At 41.9% G+C, this 16,342-nt stretch overlaps 4 protein-coding genes across 6 annotated transcripts; 3 read left to right on the top strand and 1 right to left on the bottom strand.

Moving 5' to 3' along the window:
- Positions 1-500: 500 nt before the first annotated feature.
- On the bottom strand, positions 501-1,997 carry LOC134188011 (uncharacterized). 2 transcript variants are annotated; one of them, XM_062656195.1, is made up of 3 exons: positions 1,581-1,997; positions 974-1,505; positions 501-915 (listed from the first exon to the last, which is right to left on the bottom strand). In XM_062656195.1, exons 1-3 carry the CDS (start codon positions 1,874-1,876, stop codon positions 892-894), a joined length of 852 nt encoding a protein of 283 aa, XP_062512179.1. In that variant the 5' UTR covers positions 1,877-1,997; the 3' UTR covers positions 501-891. The 2 variants fall into 2 exon arrangements, with proteins under 2 accessions (XP_062512179.1, XP_062512178.1); XM_062656194.1 differs by having other exon boundaries at positions 501-905.
- Positions 1,998-2,473: 476 nt separating this feature from the next.
- Positions 2,474-8,050, top strand: LOC134188315 (uncharacterized). Its single transcript, XM_062656511.1, has 9 exons — positions 2,474-3,184; positions 3,259-3,501; positions 3,682-3,753; positions 6,696-6,771; positions 6,844-6,983; positions 7,262-7,328; positions 7,386-7,468; positions 7,857-7,987; positions 8,035-8,050. Exons 1-9 carry the CDS (start codon positions 2,501-2,503, stop codon positions 8,048-8,050), a joined length of 1,512 nt encoding a protein of 503 aa, XP_062512495.1. The 5' UTR covers positions 2,474-2,500.
- A 7-nt stretch (positions 8,051-8,057) lies between these two features.
- LOC134188168 (bifunctional serine/threonine-protein kinase/NEDD4-like E3 ubiquitin-protein ligase) lies at positions 8,058-9,544 on the top strand. 2 transcript variants are annotated; one of them, XM_062656365.1, is made up of 3 exons: positions 8,058-8,363; positions 8,429-8,786; positions 9,057-9,544. In XM_062656365.1, exons 1-3 carry the CDS (start codon positions 8,097-8,099, stop codon positions 9,128-9,130), a joined length of 699 nt encoding a protein of 232 aa, XP_062512349.1. In that variant the 5' UTR covers positions 8,058-8,096; the 3' UTR covers positions 9,131-9,544. The 2 variants fall into 2 exon arrangements, with proteins under 2 accessions (XP_062512349.1, XP_062512348.1); XM_062656364.1 differs by having other exon boundaries at positions 9,028-9,544.
- A 3,174-nt stretch (positions 9,545-12,718) lies between these two features.
- Positions 12,719-13,289, top strand: LOC134188402 (uncharacterized). Its single transcript, XM_062656580.1, has 3 exons — positions 12,719-12,814; positions 12,895-12,994; positions 13,066-13,289. The coding sequence occupies exons 1-3, from the start codon at positions 12,810-12,812 to the stop codon at positions 13,282-13,284; spliced, it is 324 nt and encodes a 107-aa protein (XP_062512564.1). The 5' UTR covers positions 12,719-12,809; the 3' UTR covers positions 13,285-13,289.
- Positions 13,290-16,342: the final 3,053 nt, after the last annotated feature.

Raw genomic sequence — 16,342 nt, 5'->3', positions numbered from 1 at the left:
TCAATATTCATTTTAATCCGCAAATGATTATAGTCCGTCGATCAATCAATTTTTAATTTTTAATAGAATTAAATATTGAAATTGCAAGCAACTTGTAGGCAATTTTCAAATTCTAATTCAATATTCAATTGTTGCTGGAAATTGAAAATGGAATGGACGAAATGGTCACGCACTACTAACGTGCTTGCAATTTCAATATTCCATTGCATTGAAAATGAAAATTGGTTAAAAACTAAGTATGTTTTCAACATTTATTTTAATCCGCAAATAATTATAGTCTGCCGATCAGTTAATTTTTAATTTTTAAAAGAATTGAATATTGAAATTGCAAGCAACTTCTAGGCTATTTTCAATTTCTAATTCAATATTCAATTGTTGCTGGGAATTGAAAATGGGATGGACGAAATGGCCACGCACCCATGCATGCAGAGGTATGTCTATAGACGGGCGCAAGTGTCTGTACGTGCTTGAGCGTGTACTTTCTATTGTGCATACGCATTTGTATCATCTGAAGTCTAAACGTTCTGTAAACAATTCCGAATTCTTGTTCACTAACACCGCAGTACAGTCTAAATCTAGTCATATATACGTACTTCAGAATTGACAACCACCAGTACTATCTCTAATGCTACTTCCCTAGCTGATAGCTTAATTAAGCCTTAGGTGTATATTAACCTTTTAATTAACTAGGCTAATCTGTTTTCAACGAAGTCACGTGCCTGAAGGTACAACTCCACTCCATTGAATTCGGAATGTGCCAAAGGATTTACTAGTACTTGGAGAGCATCTATGTCCTCATGTAAAAGAGCTGAGGGTATCTCAGGGACTGTCACAGAGTGTTCATCGGATCTTTCAAGAGTTGTAGGGCCATCATCGTCTATTCCATACCCGTCACAATCTACCACCTACAGAAAACTGGATAAATTATAATTTTATATATTTAAACAATTGAAAAGTATAGTCACACACTTACAGCCGTCATCTCTTCAATGTCTTCCAGGCGTGCACCTCTAAGCATTCCTTCTATCCAGAGTTGCAAGGGACTTCTGTGTCCTGCAGTGCTGAGTGTGTGTCTTCGATATCCCTTACAGAATAGATCTAGTGCTCTATTAATTCTTGGAGTGTAGACATAATGAAGGCAGAATAAGTCAATATCATTGGTAGGATTCAGTACCTGAGATTCTTCTAAATCACCAAAAAGTGAGTAAAATTGAACGGTACAGCCTTCAAATACGTCTCGCCAGAACCTCTCTATCCTCTGGTTGTGTACGCTTTTCCCAGTAAGCATGCTACCTCTTCCAGTTCCTCTCTGTTGAAGCATAAAGCGCGAGATATTAACGTTTTCTCCGCCTTTGTCTGATCGAACTCGGGAAGGCATTCCATAATTTGCAATTGCTTCTCTAAAATACTGAAACACGGTAGCAGCACGATTGTTGTTAGAGCATCGGCAGTATACGGGTAGTCTACTATAACCGTCTATTCCAGCATGGATAACAAAACGATATCTAGAAATACACCACACGATAAAGGTTGATTTAATTAAACATTATGGGACATATCTTCAATTCACAGCAATACACCTTATTAGCTTGTGATTGCCGTCCACATGCCAAAGTGCGTTGGGACCGCGAACCTTGTACTGTCTCCGCGGTATAGCTCTTGCCCATCTTTCTGCTATGCCGCCTGGATCAACACGTGCTAGTGAGCTTGTTATCCTTTGTCTCTGAATGCTGTACCCTCTACAACGCAATTGGCCCTGCACCATTCGATATCCGGCATCGGGAAAATCCCGTTTCACCTCTACAATTAGACGGTCCAATTCCAAATCGGACATGGCACTGAATCGCTGTGATACTTGTAGATTCCACTGCAGCATACGCCTGTGAATAGTACTCCTTGACACACCAAGTAGCTCACAAATTTTTGTGACAGAGAAATCGTGATCTAGGAGAAATGTCAGTTGATCTCTGCGAACCGCCAGTCTTGGTCTTCCTGTGTGTCCATCATTTAACGCTACTGTTGTGTACGCACGTTCCTCTTCCGCTGGTATGCGGTAAATCAAGTCTAGTTGCTCAGATAGAGCTCCTATACATTCACTAAATTCGCTAAGGCTGTTATCTCCCGCTGCCACTAGTCGAGTGAGATGCCCGTGAAGTCGCTGCCCGTCGACTGCAGCATCTAGGAAATGTTCTCTTGGCACGTCTCCGCCTTCAGTTACAATTATCTCTTGCACAGTTGCTAGAAACTGACGGACGTTGCGCATAAACGCTTCCATCTTAGCCTTGCTTCAACATGTAGATATGGTTCACGTCTATTTCAGCGCAAGTGTCGGTCTCTTCCACTAATCAACCACACGTGAAGCACAAAACATGGGAAGAAGGAGGAGTTAAGTTATCTGACTGACTGAATAGCATACCATTGCACCGATGCATTGGTTGCATAACAGCTTTAGCAGCAGAAACGCCTGCACATTCATACACTAGCTGTCTCTGTAGTAATAATGGATCGAAGAGAGTCTGAAATATCTGCTGCAAAGAGAATTCTCCACGACGCTATGCGCCATCTAGAGAGAGCGGAAGAAGGTGATACTCGGCAAGAGTTTAGCCCATCTGGAGAGGTTACGAATCAACACAATCAGCGAGAAGGCTCACGCCCTGTTGAAGGCAACCAGAGGGTCAGCCATCAGTCCAGTTCTAGTGGAATTACGTCAATAGCAGTAGAACAGCGGCGTCTTTTTGGACATGGCAGCAGACCAAGAGGCTGTGAGTCCAGAACTCCGAGAGGTGTGAAGAGGAAAGCGCCAGCAAACAGTGATCGGAGAAAGCCTTATCAACTGGGACATCGCAAAGTATGGACATTTAGTGTTATGTGCTTAGCTGACAACCAGTGTGACACACCTCCTTCTCGTGATCGGAAATTGGAGCTGCTTGCAGCTGGCTTGGGAGAAAAGAAAGTCACTCTTGGACAGTCAGATGACTACCTCGAGGTGCACAACACACTTCTTGAACATTTTCCCGCGCTGGAGAGTACTGGGTACGAGGTAATGAGGTTGACTGCTCGCCGCCAACTGGAAGTTATTCCATCTTTGGATATGACAGCTATACATTTGAAGACAGTGTTCGATCAAGCCAAGATGTATCTCAGACCGATTGCTAATAGCATTGACTTGGAGACCGTAGACATGGTAACGTTGCTCTCTAGATTGAGTTGCATGGTGCTTTCAGTGAAATTCAATAGATATGTTTGTGTATTATGCAGCACGATAGCACGAGCACAGACAAAGTACAGCCAATGGTTCCCTGCCTTCATTGTGGTATAGACGTGGAAATGCCATCACTGAGAGAGCATATGAAGATCCATTCAAGTTGTGTCACAAAACCTCAGAGCCCCAGAAGGCGTTCACAAGAAGGACGAAAAGGACGAGAAGGACAAAAACGCAAGAAACAGGCCAGACTACAGTTAGAAACACGATCTGAAACTGTACTGCCTGCGTCTGCAGTGGTATGCACTGGCATCCTTTTCTATGTCTGTAAGCTTACCTAATTAGCTAAATATAAGAATGAAGGAATTAATAAAATACTCCTAGCACTTTTTAGTACGCAAGCTAATCAGACCTATGCAGTAGAAGTGGAGAGTCGGCTTTGGTTTTACTCTAATTTTCGTTGTGCCGTGTACGTACAGGAAGGAAGACCTTCCATGGGGGAGCGGAGTGTTTCTGTTCAAGAGATAGAATCTTCTGAGCCATACACAGTTGTAAGTAAACTGAATTATTTCTCTTTAGACAAATTCTGCATTAGTCAAGTTTGTGCTTGTTGGTGTATGTGCGTGCGTGTGTGTGTGTGTGTGTGTGTGTGTGTGTGTGTGTGTGTGTGTGTGTGTGTGTGTGTGTGTGTGTGTGTGTGTGTGCATGGCGCACGCGTTTGTGCTTCTGCGTGTCTGTGTATCTGTTAGAGTTGATTCACACACAATGTCTACCCAGCGTAACGTAACCCAAGGATTAGTACACACACACACACGCACGCACGCGTGCGTGCACACACACACACACACACACACACGCACACACCACACACACACACTCACACACACACACACACACACACACACACACACACACACACACACACACACACACACACACACACACACACACACACGTGAACTAGCTGTGTACTGTCGCATGTCAACCAAAACTGTATTGTTGTAGAAGAGAGGCTGAGTGGTCAGTGGATGGTCCGGCTATTAATTTTCTACATTTCAATTTTCAAGTTTTCTTTTTTCAATTTTCAATTTTTATTTATTTTTTAATTTTTTTTTAATTTTTAAGTTTTTAATTTTCCTTTTTATTTTTTGTAAAATGGTTTTTTATCTTTTGATGTTTGATTCTTGTGATCTTTAGATTTATCTTTTAAAGTTTGATTTTTAGGCACCTATGTGCTCAAAACTAGATTCTTGAACGCGCAGTTCGCTTTTCTATTTCTAAGATGAATAGAAAATTGAAAATTGAAAATGACCGAAGACACTATTCTCTGTTCGCTTTCACTGTGAATCTGAAACTACGTAATGAAGCACCTGTGTTGGTTTAGAAACACTTCACTAATTGCCTGTGACCTACTAAGTGATAATGACATCAATAGCTTGTTTACTGTGTCTCCGGATTTACTGTAACATGCCGTGTTCATACTTGGGTTAGCAAACTCGGGTTTGCGCTAATTAATCATAACACCCTGCTGTGCTATCAGGTGTGTTCTCATATGTTGAGCTTGAGCTTGTCCAGTTGCCTCTAATTAGTCAAAATAGGCTGTGTGAACTCTAGCAGGCTGCAACTGATTGTATCATGTACTCGAGCTACGCTACCTAGATCCAGCGCAAGAATTGAAACGTCTTCCGACCGCTTTCTGTCTTCGAGTGCCTTCTCTAGGTGTAGATCGAGACCACATGCCTATGATTAAACAGCAGCAGTTGCTTGAATCTACGGATGCGACAACGTCTTTCACTGCAGAATTCCGCAAGTCGTGCTGCGGATTCGATTTGCTCAAGAAAAAACTGCCAGACCAACACAAAGTAGAGAATCTTGATTCATTGCTGTGATACACAATATGAATAACTGGAATGTTTTGACAAGCGCTAACCCCAGCTAGACCCAGCGCTAACCCTACATTTCGGAAGGGCTAGGCTAGCCCTGCTCTAGCCCACATTCCTGTCGTAAACAGACCTGATGTATTCTAATTGGTTGTGCTAAGCAGTACCACACCCAGTTCTAGACCCTAGTGTGAACACAGGCACTGACAGAGACGTGTTTTACTGTGACTTACAATACCTGCAAAACACGTAGAAAAAAGAAGAAAATTTCTAGAAAAAAAGATGGGATGCAGGAAAGACATCATGGAGAGCTCTAGCATCCCAAGAAATGCAGCTAGATTAGGCGTTGTTTCTAAATGCATGTTACAAATGCAGTTGTTTCCAAATGATGGAACAAGCCAAATGTTACAAGTCGGAGAGCCTCGACGCTAGGTCGGCTGGCAATCTTCGCCTTACGTGATGAAGTAACGGGCGTGATCATTGTTCTGTTTGTTGGTGGGAAACCTAGGTTACAAATGGAGACCAAACAAGCAGCTCACCACCGATTTTCCAGCTCACAACAATGTAAAAGTCTCGCTCTTTGTGCAGCTTCTGTAGGCGTCTTGTTGTTTGTGCCGATTCTCTAGCTAGACGTCGCCTACTGTGCACTGTACCGTATCTAGACAGCTATCAGTCTAACCGCAATTAATGATCTTTGATATGCAAAAACCTTATCCTGCTGGCTGTGTCTTATTTACATGCTATGTTCAACGTCTAGAAGAAATCCATAGAAGAAATCCGGGCTCTTGCGCATTCGAGTGATGCCAAGATCGTCGCTTACCAACGAAGGACACAGGAGTTATAGCGATTTTGTAAATACACAGTGAACGCGAACAGTAGACATAGCGGGGGTCTCAGCGGAGCTGCCATTCGTATGCGTGTCTCAGGAGATTACATTTCCAACACACAACCAAATGTTTGTTTTTACTTTACTTTCCGTCACGTGGTTTGGCAGCTCTTGACAACTCCGCTCTGACACACAACGTTGTGACAGTGAATACCGCGGTCCCTAGCTGTGTAGGTACGTGCATTGTACACAACACGCTACGTTTACCGTAGATGGTTGGAGGAGAATTGCTACAAATATCTAGGTATGTAGATAGGCTTTCCACTAGCGGATCGCCGAGTTGGCAACTGTGGTGACGAAGTATACAGAACGACGTTTGTTGTCTAGGAAAAATCGAGACACAATTAAAACATCGAAACCGTCAACCTACTACAAAACCGTCAGCCTACTACAATTAATTAGACGCGCGCTTTCACGGGCACACTCTAGATGTACACGGTACCGGTACCGTATACAAGGGTGGGCGTGGTGCTCTATAGCAGGTCACATTTCTCATTTGCATGACGTCGCACATCTCACCAAGTAAACAGACATGCACGTCCATCGTCAACGCCGTCTGAACTCTAGTTGAAGTCAACTGAACTGAACTGTATTTGCTCAACTCAAAGTAATTAACTCAACTAGCTAACGTAGAACAGTGTGTGGCTACAACTGAAGGAGCATGGTCATAGCTGAATGTAGACCAGCTGCTCAAATGTTAGGCTATAATTCTGGTAATGAATTGCAGAATAACAGCGCTGAACAGACTGGTTGGAACGCATTTTCCAGCCGTACCCATGTTCCTGGCTCAGGAAGTAGCAGAGGTGAAACATGATTGTCTTGACTTGTATTATGAATCTAAATGTAATGTGTCTATATATTGTTAATAACTTTAGATGAAAGTTGTCAGTCGCCAATTTCACAACTCAAATCAATTTTCCCGGATCATTCTACAGAGTTTCTGCAAAGAGCCTTCGACTCATACGAAATGAACACTGAAATGACTGTACAGGCTGTATTGGATAATTTGATTGAGGTAAACTGCTTATAATATTTGTATGCGAAATGAGTTGCAGAATATGTTGCTAGTACTGTTGTTTTGTAAACGGTTCTTAATTGTTGTTGCTGTTCACATCTAGAGCTTACTACAATTTACATTTATACTAGAGTTCAAATTTATATTATTACTACAATTACTTCTATTTTATTTTGTTACAATAATTACTGTCATTACTTTCATGGGCATTGTCATCTGCATAGTCATGTAGTATTGATGTTTAAATCGACGTTAATGATAGTGTTATTGACGTATAGCCAACAGAGGAAACAGCTTCAACTAATGAACGTGACTGCATAGTGGAAACTGTTGTAGAAGCTTCCGGTTAGAGTGTAAAATATTTAATTAGATTCGAGTAATTAACTTTCTATCTGAAATTAGATAATTGCCACATTGACTTGACATCATATGATGGTGACCATGATCATGATGATGATGATGATGACATTCACTGGCAAATTACAGTATACCTTTTATTGGATTCTATGTCCGTCTACGCTGACTTCTCCCTCAGTAAATCCTGAATAACTTTGACAGCAAGATCCTAGAAACACGCTAAACACATCATTTTAGCTCATGGTCACGCCGTTCTTTGGGTGTGCATTGCAGATGAACTTCCGACAACCTTGTTATGCAAATTGTTTACGTAGCCTACTCTAACCAATAGACAACCTTCAATTGAAAGACAAACCCACCTCAAATGGTAATAACTAATCGCTCATTGGATAAACGCTGGGAGTGTCTGCCCACGCAAGAACCCCACAAGCTTCCGGGGGAGAAGTCAGAGTGAACGGACTTAAAAATTTTAGTGTATTGTTTGTTGCATAATGTTGCTTTTTACTGCACGTACAGGCTAGACAACAAGACTGCAGCACAATTCTAGCAGAAGTTCTAGGTTCAATTGCCCCTCGTTCGTGCATGGCAAGAATGAGGTTAACCGTGAGCAGAACTGATTTGCTAGCTGATGCCATCGCGTTCTTCAAGTCAGGACAATACCATCATGACAGGCCACTGAATGTAAGGTTTGAAGGAGAGCCTGCAGTTGATGGAGGAGGACCGCGACGGGAATTCTTCTCCTTGCTGTTACAAAAGATGCTTTCTCCTACATCTCAGTATAGGTTGTTTGAGGGACGACCGGGTAGGTATCTCCCCATGCACAACCTTGATGCACTGGTTGGCGGCTTATTCAAAGTTTATGGCCAAATTATTGCTGCATCTGCTTTGCAAGGTGGCCCAGGATTTCCTTGCTTTGCTCCACCTATCTATTCGTATCTTGTGACTTCGTCTTTGGAGAAAGCTATGGACACCATTAGTCCGGACGATTTGTCAGACCCATTCGTAGCTGAAACTCTAAAAACGGTTAGACGTGTAGTTGAGATAATTTCATGTTTCTTCAACTTGCAACAAGTTCTTCTTTCTTGCAGATCAGTGAACTGGAAGATGACAATCCTGAGTTTCACAATGTAGCCAGTAGTCTTTCTGAACCACTAGCGATTGCTGGTTACACCCATCGGCTAACATCAACTAACAAAGCGGATGCTATGCTAAAGATAATGCTGCATGATGTAATACTATCTCGAAAAGCCGAAATTGACCAACTGGCACTGGGACTGGGTCCAGTACTTGAACTTGCAAAAGCAAATCCGGAATCAATGCGTTCCCTTTTTACCGCTACAGATTTGAAGCCATTGACCTCTGAATCGTTTCTAGAGCTGTGTACTTTTCAGCCCACTGTTCCAGCCGATCTCAAAACTTCGTTTATTCAGTACGTTCAGGAAGCAGGTGCGAACACGTGCATTAATTGTTACAAGGTCTAGAAGCACAAGAATTATGTCTATCCTTCCTAAGTAACACACACACACGCACGCACGCACACACGCACGCACGCACACACACACGCACACACACACACACACACACACACACACACACACACACGCACGCACCCGCACACACACACACACACACACCACTGTTGTTTGCACTGTTTGTACACTGTATATATATATATATATATATATAGGCAGCAAGAAACTTTCCGATCTTCTTCAGTTTTGCACTGGAAGTGCAAGCGTGCCAGTTATGGGTTTCCATTCTCCAGAAAAGATCGAGATTTCGACTACTAGATCAGTATATCCGAATGCCTCAACGTGCTCCATGATCTTGGAATTGCCTGGACAGTGCGTGAGTGAAGTGCAGCTCAGAAACAACTTAGATACGGTTCTCGACATGCAGGCCACAGGATTTGGGGTTGTTTGAGGAGTTGTTGCTGTTGCTGGTGTTGTCGTTACAGGAGCTGTTTCTTGTCCAGCATATCATGCCGGGCAGCTGTCGTTTGGAGATTATTAGTATAGTATAGAGATTATTAGTATAGTATTTTGACGATTTCGTTTATTGTTGAGTTCAGCAAAGTATAGCTAGGATTAGAAACTTTTCTGAGAAACTGTTTTAGTGTACTAGCCATGCAGAGACACTCAACCTATAGAGAGCGTATTTGTTGGCTAAGGGTTTGTATGAATAGAAGTTAAAAGATAAGCTGTTTTCTTGTACAATTCCATGCTAATATATCACTGTTAAGATGTATAGAGATGCGTTAATTAATTTATCGTATCTAAATACGCACTCTTAAGAGTAATAAATTTAATTAATTAATTAGACATTTAATCACATGGCGGTTGAGAAATCGAAATCATGTAGTCCTACGGCAAGACACAACTGTATTACATAATAGCTACTAGTCTCGCGTAGCCAGACCCTTTCCCGTCGGATTAGTGTTATTAATACTAAACAATGCCTGTTAAAACATTTTCCGTGTATCCACGCTCTACCGCTGTGTTGATAAAATTAGATCAGAAAGCTACAGTAGGCGATACTACTATAAATCCAATTGTTATGTCGTACGTCATGTTGTGCCCTAAAATTTTAGCTAGAGCTTGTGTCTACACTATCTAGCAATTAATCAAACAGCATTGCGTCAGAAAAAATTTCTTTTCTCTGACAAGCATTCTCCCAGCACGACAGACTTACATTAGCTACATATTTCTCATTAGAGACCAGACCGCACGTACGTCGTTCTTTAGATAATGACTATACTGGTACTATGACTATACTATGACTATACTAGATAATGACAATAACTAGAAGGCACCACCTAGTAGTTGACAGTAGTCGATCAATCGCTAACGATCTTTTCAAACTTTGCCTAGAGACGTATTCCTACATGCAGAGCCCGCCTAGTTAGCTAGACACTTGCTATGATGTAACTCTAGTCACTATGCACTTGTAATACGAAAAAATAAAAAAAGATTTTTGAGAAAATGATGGGTATGTAGTGATGAGTATGTACTTAATCATGCTCATCTCCTACATCACAATCCAGCACTCTGAGTGGGATGGACGAAATGGTCACGCACCCTGAGGCCACCCGCTGACCTCAATGAGCCGACGAAACGACATCAACGAGCCGACGAATCGACATCAACGAGCCGACGAATCGACATCAACGAGCCGACGTCGACATCAATGATCCGACGTCGACATCAACGAGCCGACGAATCGACATGAATGAGCCGACGAAACGACTTTTGACACACATGGCGCGCGTCAAAAGTCGTTTAAATGGCGCGCCATGTGTGTCAAAAGTCGTTTAAATGGCGCGCCATGTGTGTCAAAAGTCGTTTCGTCGGCTGGTTGATGTCGTTTCGTCGGCTCATTGATGTCGTTTCGTCGGCTGGTCGATGATATCGCAGCCCAGCCGACGGAATTATGACACACTTGACGCGTGTCGTCGGCTGGGCTGAGATGTAAATTAGTTGTGGAAACATGATATCTCAGCCCAGCCGACGAGTTAGCGCAGCCCAGCCGACGAGTTAGCGCAGCCCAGCCGACGGAATTATGACACACATCGCGCGCCATACTAAGGAGGTGAAAGTTGGCGTTGTGGCATCATTTAGGACATGCAATAATTAAAGAGTTGCAGACTTTCTCTTAAGGTATGTATAACAAGAGCAATGTGTATACAGAATTCAAATAGTTCACTCCTGAAGAATCTACTACACTGTGCTAGAGAGGTGAAAGTTGGCGTTGTGGCATATCATATGACACGCAGTAATTAAAGAGTTGCAGACTTTCTTTCAGGTATGTATAACAAGAGCAATGTGTGTACAGAAATGAAATAGTTTCACTCGTGAAGAATCAACTAAACTGTACTGTTGTGGTTGCATGTGCCTTCCACTTGTTGCTGATCATTGCATTATCACCTTGACCAGGGGTATACTAAAAACGCCTTAGCTGTGTACTGTTGTACGTTCGGTATGTTGACACGTGAGGATAGTTCTGTTTGAAGCAGTTGCTGCTCGGTTGAAATTGTGGCACTTCGACGCTAACCGTAGTTAGAAAGTTAAATTAATTTATTCTTGCGTTAGGTACTGTGCCTCTATGATTCTTTTCAGCAGGAAACTTCCGCTAACATTGCGGCCAAAGTAGTTGCTTGTTTGTTGAATCTCGTGGCATCTTTGTGGTTTTTAGTGATTGCTAAATGCATACTTTTGGCGAGAGAAGACGGAGGGCGTCACTTTCTCACGTTAAATGCAACCTGAGCATGCACAGCTCCTCCTCTTTTTTGACTTCTGCGACTTCATGGCTAGACGAGACGTACGACTAAAATGGACGCCTTTTTGCAACTTGTACGTGTGTTTCTGAGAAGAGTACGCGACTTGCTAGAGTTTGAGGGAGGACAGCAACAACACGATCACTGGGAAGATTGCTGTCTTGAAGGGGAAAGGCTGTACAGACACCTTATACGTATAGTAGAAGCAGGGGAAGGAAATATGCGCCCTCTAACCGTTTCTCTAGGTGCCTTGATTGAGATCATTGCAGTGGTTTCGCACTTGTCTGAAGAAGAGCAGCCTAGGTATACAGTGGAGGCGGTACAATGCGGTGGAAGAGGAAGACCGAGGCTTGGCATTGGACGAGATCAATTGGTCTTTTTACTTGACCACGATTTTGCCGTTACCGACATATGTGATCTTTTTGGCGTGTCTAGAAGCACGATTCAAAGAAGACTGCGAGAATGGGGCATACAAGTATGCCAGCGATTCAGTAGAATTTCTGATGCAGAGTTGGACAGGCTAGTCACAGAAGTGAAATGTGATTTCCCTGACGCTGGCTATCGCTTAGTACAGGGACACTTGCGCTCAAGGGGCTACAGTGTTCGGCAACACAGAGTGAGATTGTCTGTAGCACGTGTTGATCCAGAAGGAGTAGCTGAGAGGTGGGCTAGATCTATACCGAGAAGAGTGTATAGGGTTTGTGGACCAAATGCTCTCTGGCACATCGACGGAAATCACAAGCTCATAAGGTAAATTATTTAGATGCATCATACAGATTTTACATCTATACCATTTGTGATCCCCCCTCCCCCCCGTGGTGCTTGTTTATTGTTTTATGCACTTCATAGGTATTGATTTGCAATACATGCAGGCATTGATGGATTTAGCAGACTGCCAGTGTATTGCAAGTGCTCAACTAACAATCGAGCATCCACTGTTTTACAGTGTTTTATAGAAGCAGTTGCACGTTATGGTGTGCCCTCAAGAGTGAGATCAGACAAAGGTGGTGAAAATGTAGAGGTTTCTCTCTATATGCTGCAACGACGAGGCACTGGAAGAGGAAGTATGATAACTGGTTCAAGTGTCCACAATCAGAGAGTAGTAAGATTTTGGAGAGACTTGTTTGAAGGCTGTACTTTTCTATTCTACTTTCTATTTCGCAATATGGAGATAATGAATCTACTAGATCCTACAAATGAGGTGGATTTATTCTGTTTACATTACATATACACTCCTATAATAAATAGGTCACTACAACTTTTTTGTAATGGCTACTCCAGACACACCATCAGTACTGCAGGAAACAGAAGTCCATTGCAGTTGTGGATAGAAGGAATGTTAAGAGGTGCTTCTTTGGATGAGTTGGAAGACTTGCAAGAGGTTATGTGCATGCATGGTCACGTTTATGAGACTCTCTGTCCTTATGTTGGGAGAACTCTATTTTGTTATAGGTTGAAGACTTGGATCAATATGGCATAGATGGCAATGGTCCTGTACCTCTTGATGGGCTCCAAGACCAAACAGTGGTTGTTCCTGAAACCATTTCACAGCTGAGTCAAGCTGATCTCAATGCTTTGCAATTGAACGTGAACCCGCTAGAATTTTCGGATTGTCATGGCACTGATTTGTATGTTCGTGCTCGTGAATTTGTTCAAGATGTATTTTTGTAAAAGTATCATTATATTCTTTGTGCAGCTGATTGTTTGTGCAGCTTTTGAGGTGGTAACTATGGGCGGTTTTAGGCGTGGCATAGGTACCAGAGCCAAAACAAAATTAGCTACATGTGGGAACGTTACAAATGCAGCTAGATTAGGCGTTGTTTCTGAATGCACGTTATAAAATGTAGTTGTTTTCAAGTGATGGAACAAGCCAAATGTTACAAGTCGGAGAGCCTCGACGCTAGGCCGGCTGGCAATCTTCGCCTTACGTGATGAAGTAACGGGCGTGATCATTGTTCTATTTGTGGGTGGGAAACATGTGTTACAAATGGAGAGCAAAACAAGCAACTCACCACAGATTTTCCAGCTCACAAGAATGGAAAAGTCTCGTTCTTTGCGCAGCTTCTCTAGAAGGGTCTCGTTGTTTGTGCCGTTTCTCTAGCTAGACGTCGCCTACTGTGCACTGTATCGTATTTACAGCTATCCTTCTAACCGCAATTTTGGTTGTTGTAATGAGGTGACCCCAAAGCCAAAACAAAACATCAATGTGGGAAAACATGCACGTGCACATGTAGATTATTAGGCGTCTGTTCGCTCTGACTTTGGATACCGTAAAACAAATATGAATAGAGACGCACTAGCGTACTTACAGCTCAGCCGAGCCGCTTCGTCCGACAAACAGACGCTGTCATGGACAATGCACGTTCCCCTTCGCAAATTCCCGTCAAGCGCCAAATCTAGTGATCTTAGGAACAACACAACGGCTGCTCAGCCACGCACACCGAAAATTCAAGCTGGCAGACTGCAGAACCACTATGCAGAAACACTGTGGAACAAGCAAAATGTTACAAGTCAGGTACAACTACACATCCTCGCTTCTGGTTGTTGTTGGGGAAACATACACGTGCAAATGTAAACTATAGGCGTTGTTTCTATGTGCTAAATCGGTAAAGCAAAGACTAAACACCATGCATGTACAGGACGGACGCCCGATGGCCGAATTCTCGGTAGCGGCTACCAAAGAAAGAGAGGTGGAGCCTCATGATGACATCACGTTCGTCTATTGGTCGGTCATGACACCACTTCTCGTCTATTGGTCGGAATAGCTTCATTTGCATCTGTGCTAACCAATTATCTATACGGTCGGTCGGTCGGTCGGTTGTCCGGTCATCGAACGACTACGTACTATACTAGAGCCCGGAAATCCGGGCCTCGGGTAATTAGCGTACTATGCGGCGTGGAGAAGAGACTGTATAGAAGAAGATATAACATTCAATTCGATAATTATCAAAATTTGTGTTGAACAACTCATATTATCAACAGAAATACAATTAGAATTAGAACTATTTTGATTATAAGCCATGAAGACCTTGTAATTCATTAGCACTTTGCAGCTAAAGTGATGGACATCCAAATAACTATTATAGATGGAGATATTAATATCATCTATTCAAACTATTTCAAAATATTACCACGACCAGTATGTACAAGTTTGTATGTGCAGTTTTACTTCAAAAACTGCACACTTGCAGAAGTAGTGATCAGCTGTGTTCATACTATATGAGCCGATTTCAAATAATCGGGAGCTCTGCTCTGGTATTACATGAAGATAACATTCACTCCTTCATATTAATATTTGTGTTGAACAACTCCTGTCATCAATAGAAAACAATTTGAATTAGAACTATCATGATTAAAGTTATCTTTACCAGCCACTTGAAGACATTGTAATTCATAGCACTTTGCAGCCAAAGTGACATCCAAATAACTATTATATGGATGGAGATATTAATATCAACTATCAACTATTCAAAATATTACCACCATCAGTACAAGTTTGTATGCGCCGTTTTACTTCAAAAACTGCACATTTGCAGAAGTAGTGATCAGATATGTTTATACTTAACGGCCGATTTCAAATACTCGGAGTTCTGGTATTACATGAAAGTAACATTCAATTCGTTTCAAACTTAATATTTGTGTTTACAACTCAGATCATCAGCAGAAATACAATTTGAATAAGAATTCCTTTGATTAACTAAGTAAAAAAGCCGTTGAGAATCACTGCAATATTGAACATTCGAAAAACAAGGAAAATCTAATGCAGTTGCTTCCAACTGACTGAACAGCGTGCGAATTATCTTTCTTTACGTTTAATTAATAGTGGGCTGCAGCCTAATTAACAGGTGTATTCAAAAAGGCACATATAGTTGCGTCTAATCACACATGCATACTCTCATTACCCATAGACTTCCCATTCAGAGGTTGCAAATATAAACTGACTATCCAATTCAATTTCAACTTTCTACTTTCTGTGATAGTAAGCCACCCTAATCAAATCTTGTCTTTGCTTTCTGTGTAGCCGTGCACTTTGATGGATCTATATGTTTAGTAGATGTAGATTAGCTGACGAATCGTTAGCATAACCCTCATCATTGAATGCAGCGCCGTCCGATACAGAAAGAGTGCTTATTTCAGCCAGTCACAACTGCAACATCCTCTTTACAAAAACGTGAACACCAAATTCAATTCTCAACTACTCATAATTTCCACCAACCATGCATATTTATGATATTGATCAGATGATAAGAAAATATGCGTATTAATTACATGAATAATACCATTTCTTGCTGTAACTGTGCAAACACCATAGATCTATAAAAACAACTGTTAGACACAATATATTTTTGGCAATCTATGGAGACTGTAATTACATTATTAATTAGTCAATTAGCTAAAAAATTATTAATACCGTTCTACAGCACCTAGATAGATGCTCCATCCGGACACGCACAAATCACCCGCTAGAGTGAGTTATAAAGTAGTCAAATTGATCAGACGATTGGGCAAAGATTTCATGGTCTAGATAAAAGAAATGTTCTGCATTCAATTGCTAGTGTATAGGCTAGGGCTACCTGACGCATGCAGAAGCTTTGGTTGCATGGTGATTCGTGCCTAGAATGATGTAGTCAAATGTATGTTATGTTAGTTAATTAAATATCTCGCCCGATGTAATACGTTATAAAGTAGTCAAATTGATCAGACGATTGTGCAAGGATTTCATGGTATT

The sequence above is a fragment of the Corticium candelabrum genome, chromosome 12, assembly GCF_963422355.1.
Source record: "Corticium candelabrum chromosome 12, ooCorCand1.1, whole genome shotgun sequence".
Lineage (NCBI taxonomy): Eukaryota > Metazoa > Porifera > Homoscleromorpha > Homosclerophorida > Plakinidae > Corticium > Corticium candelabrum.
The sequence above is the reverse complement of the archived record's forward strand: the minus strand, read 5'-3'. Positions and strand labels throughout refer to the sequence as shown.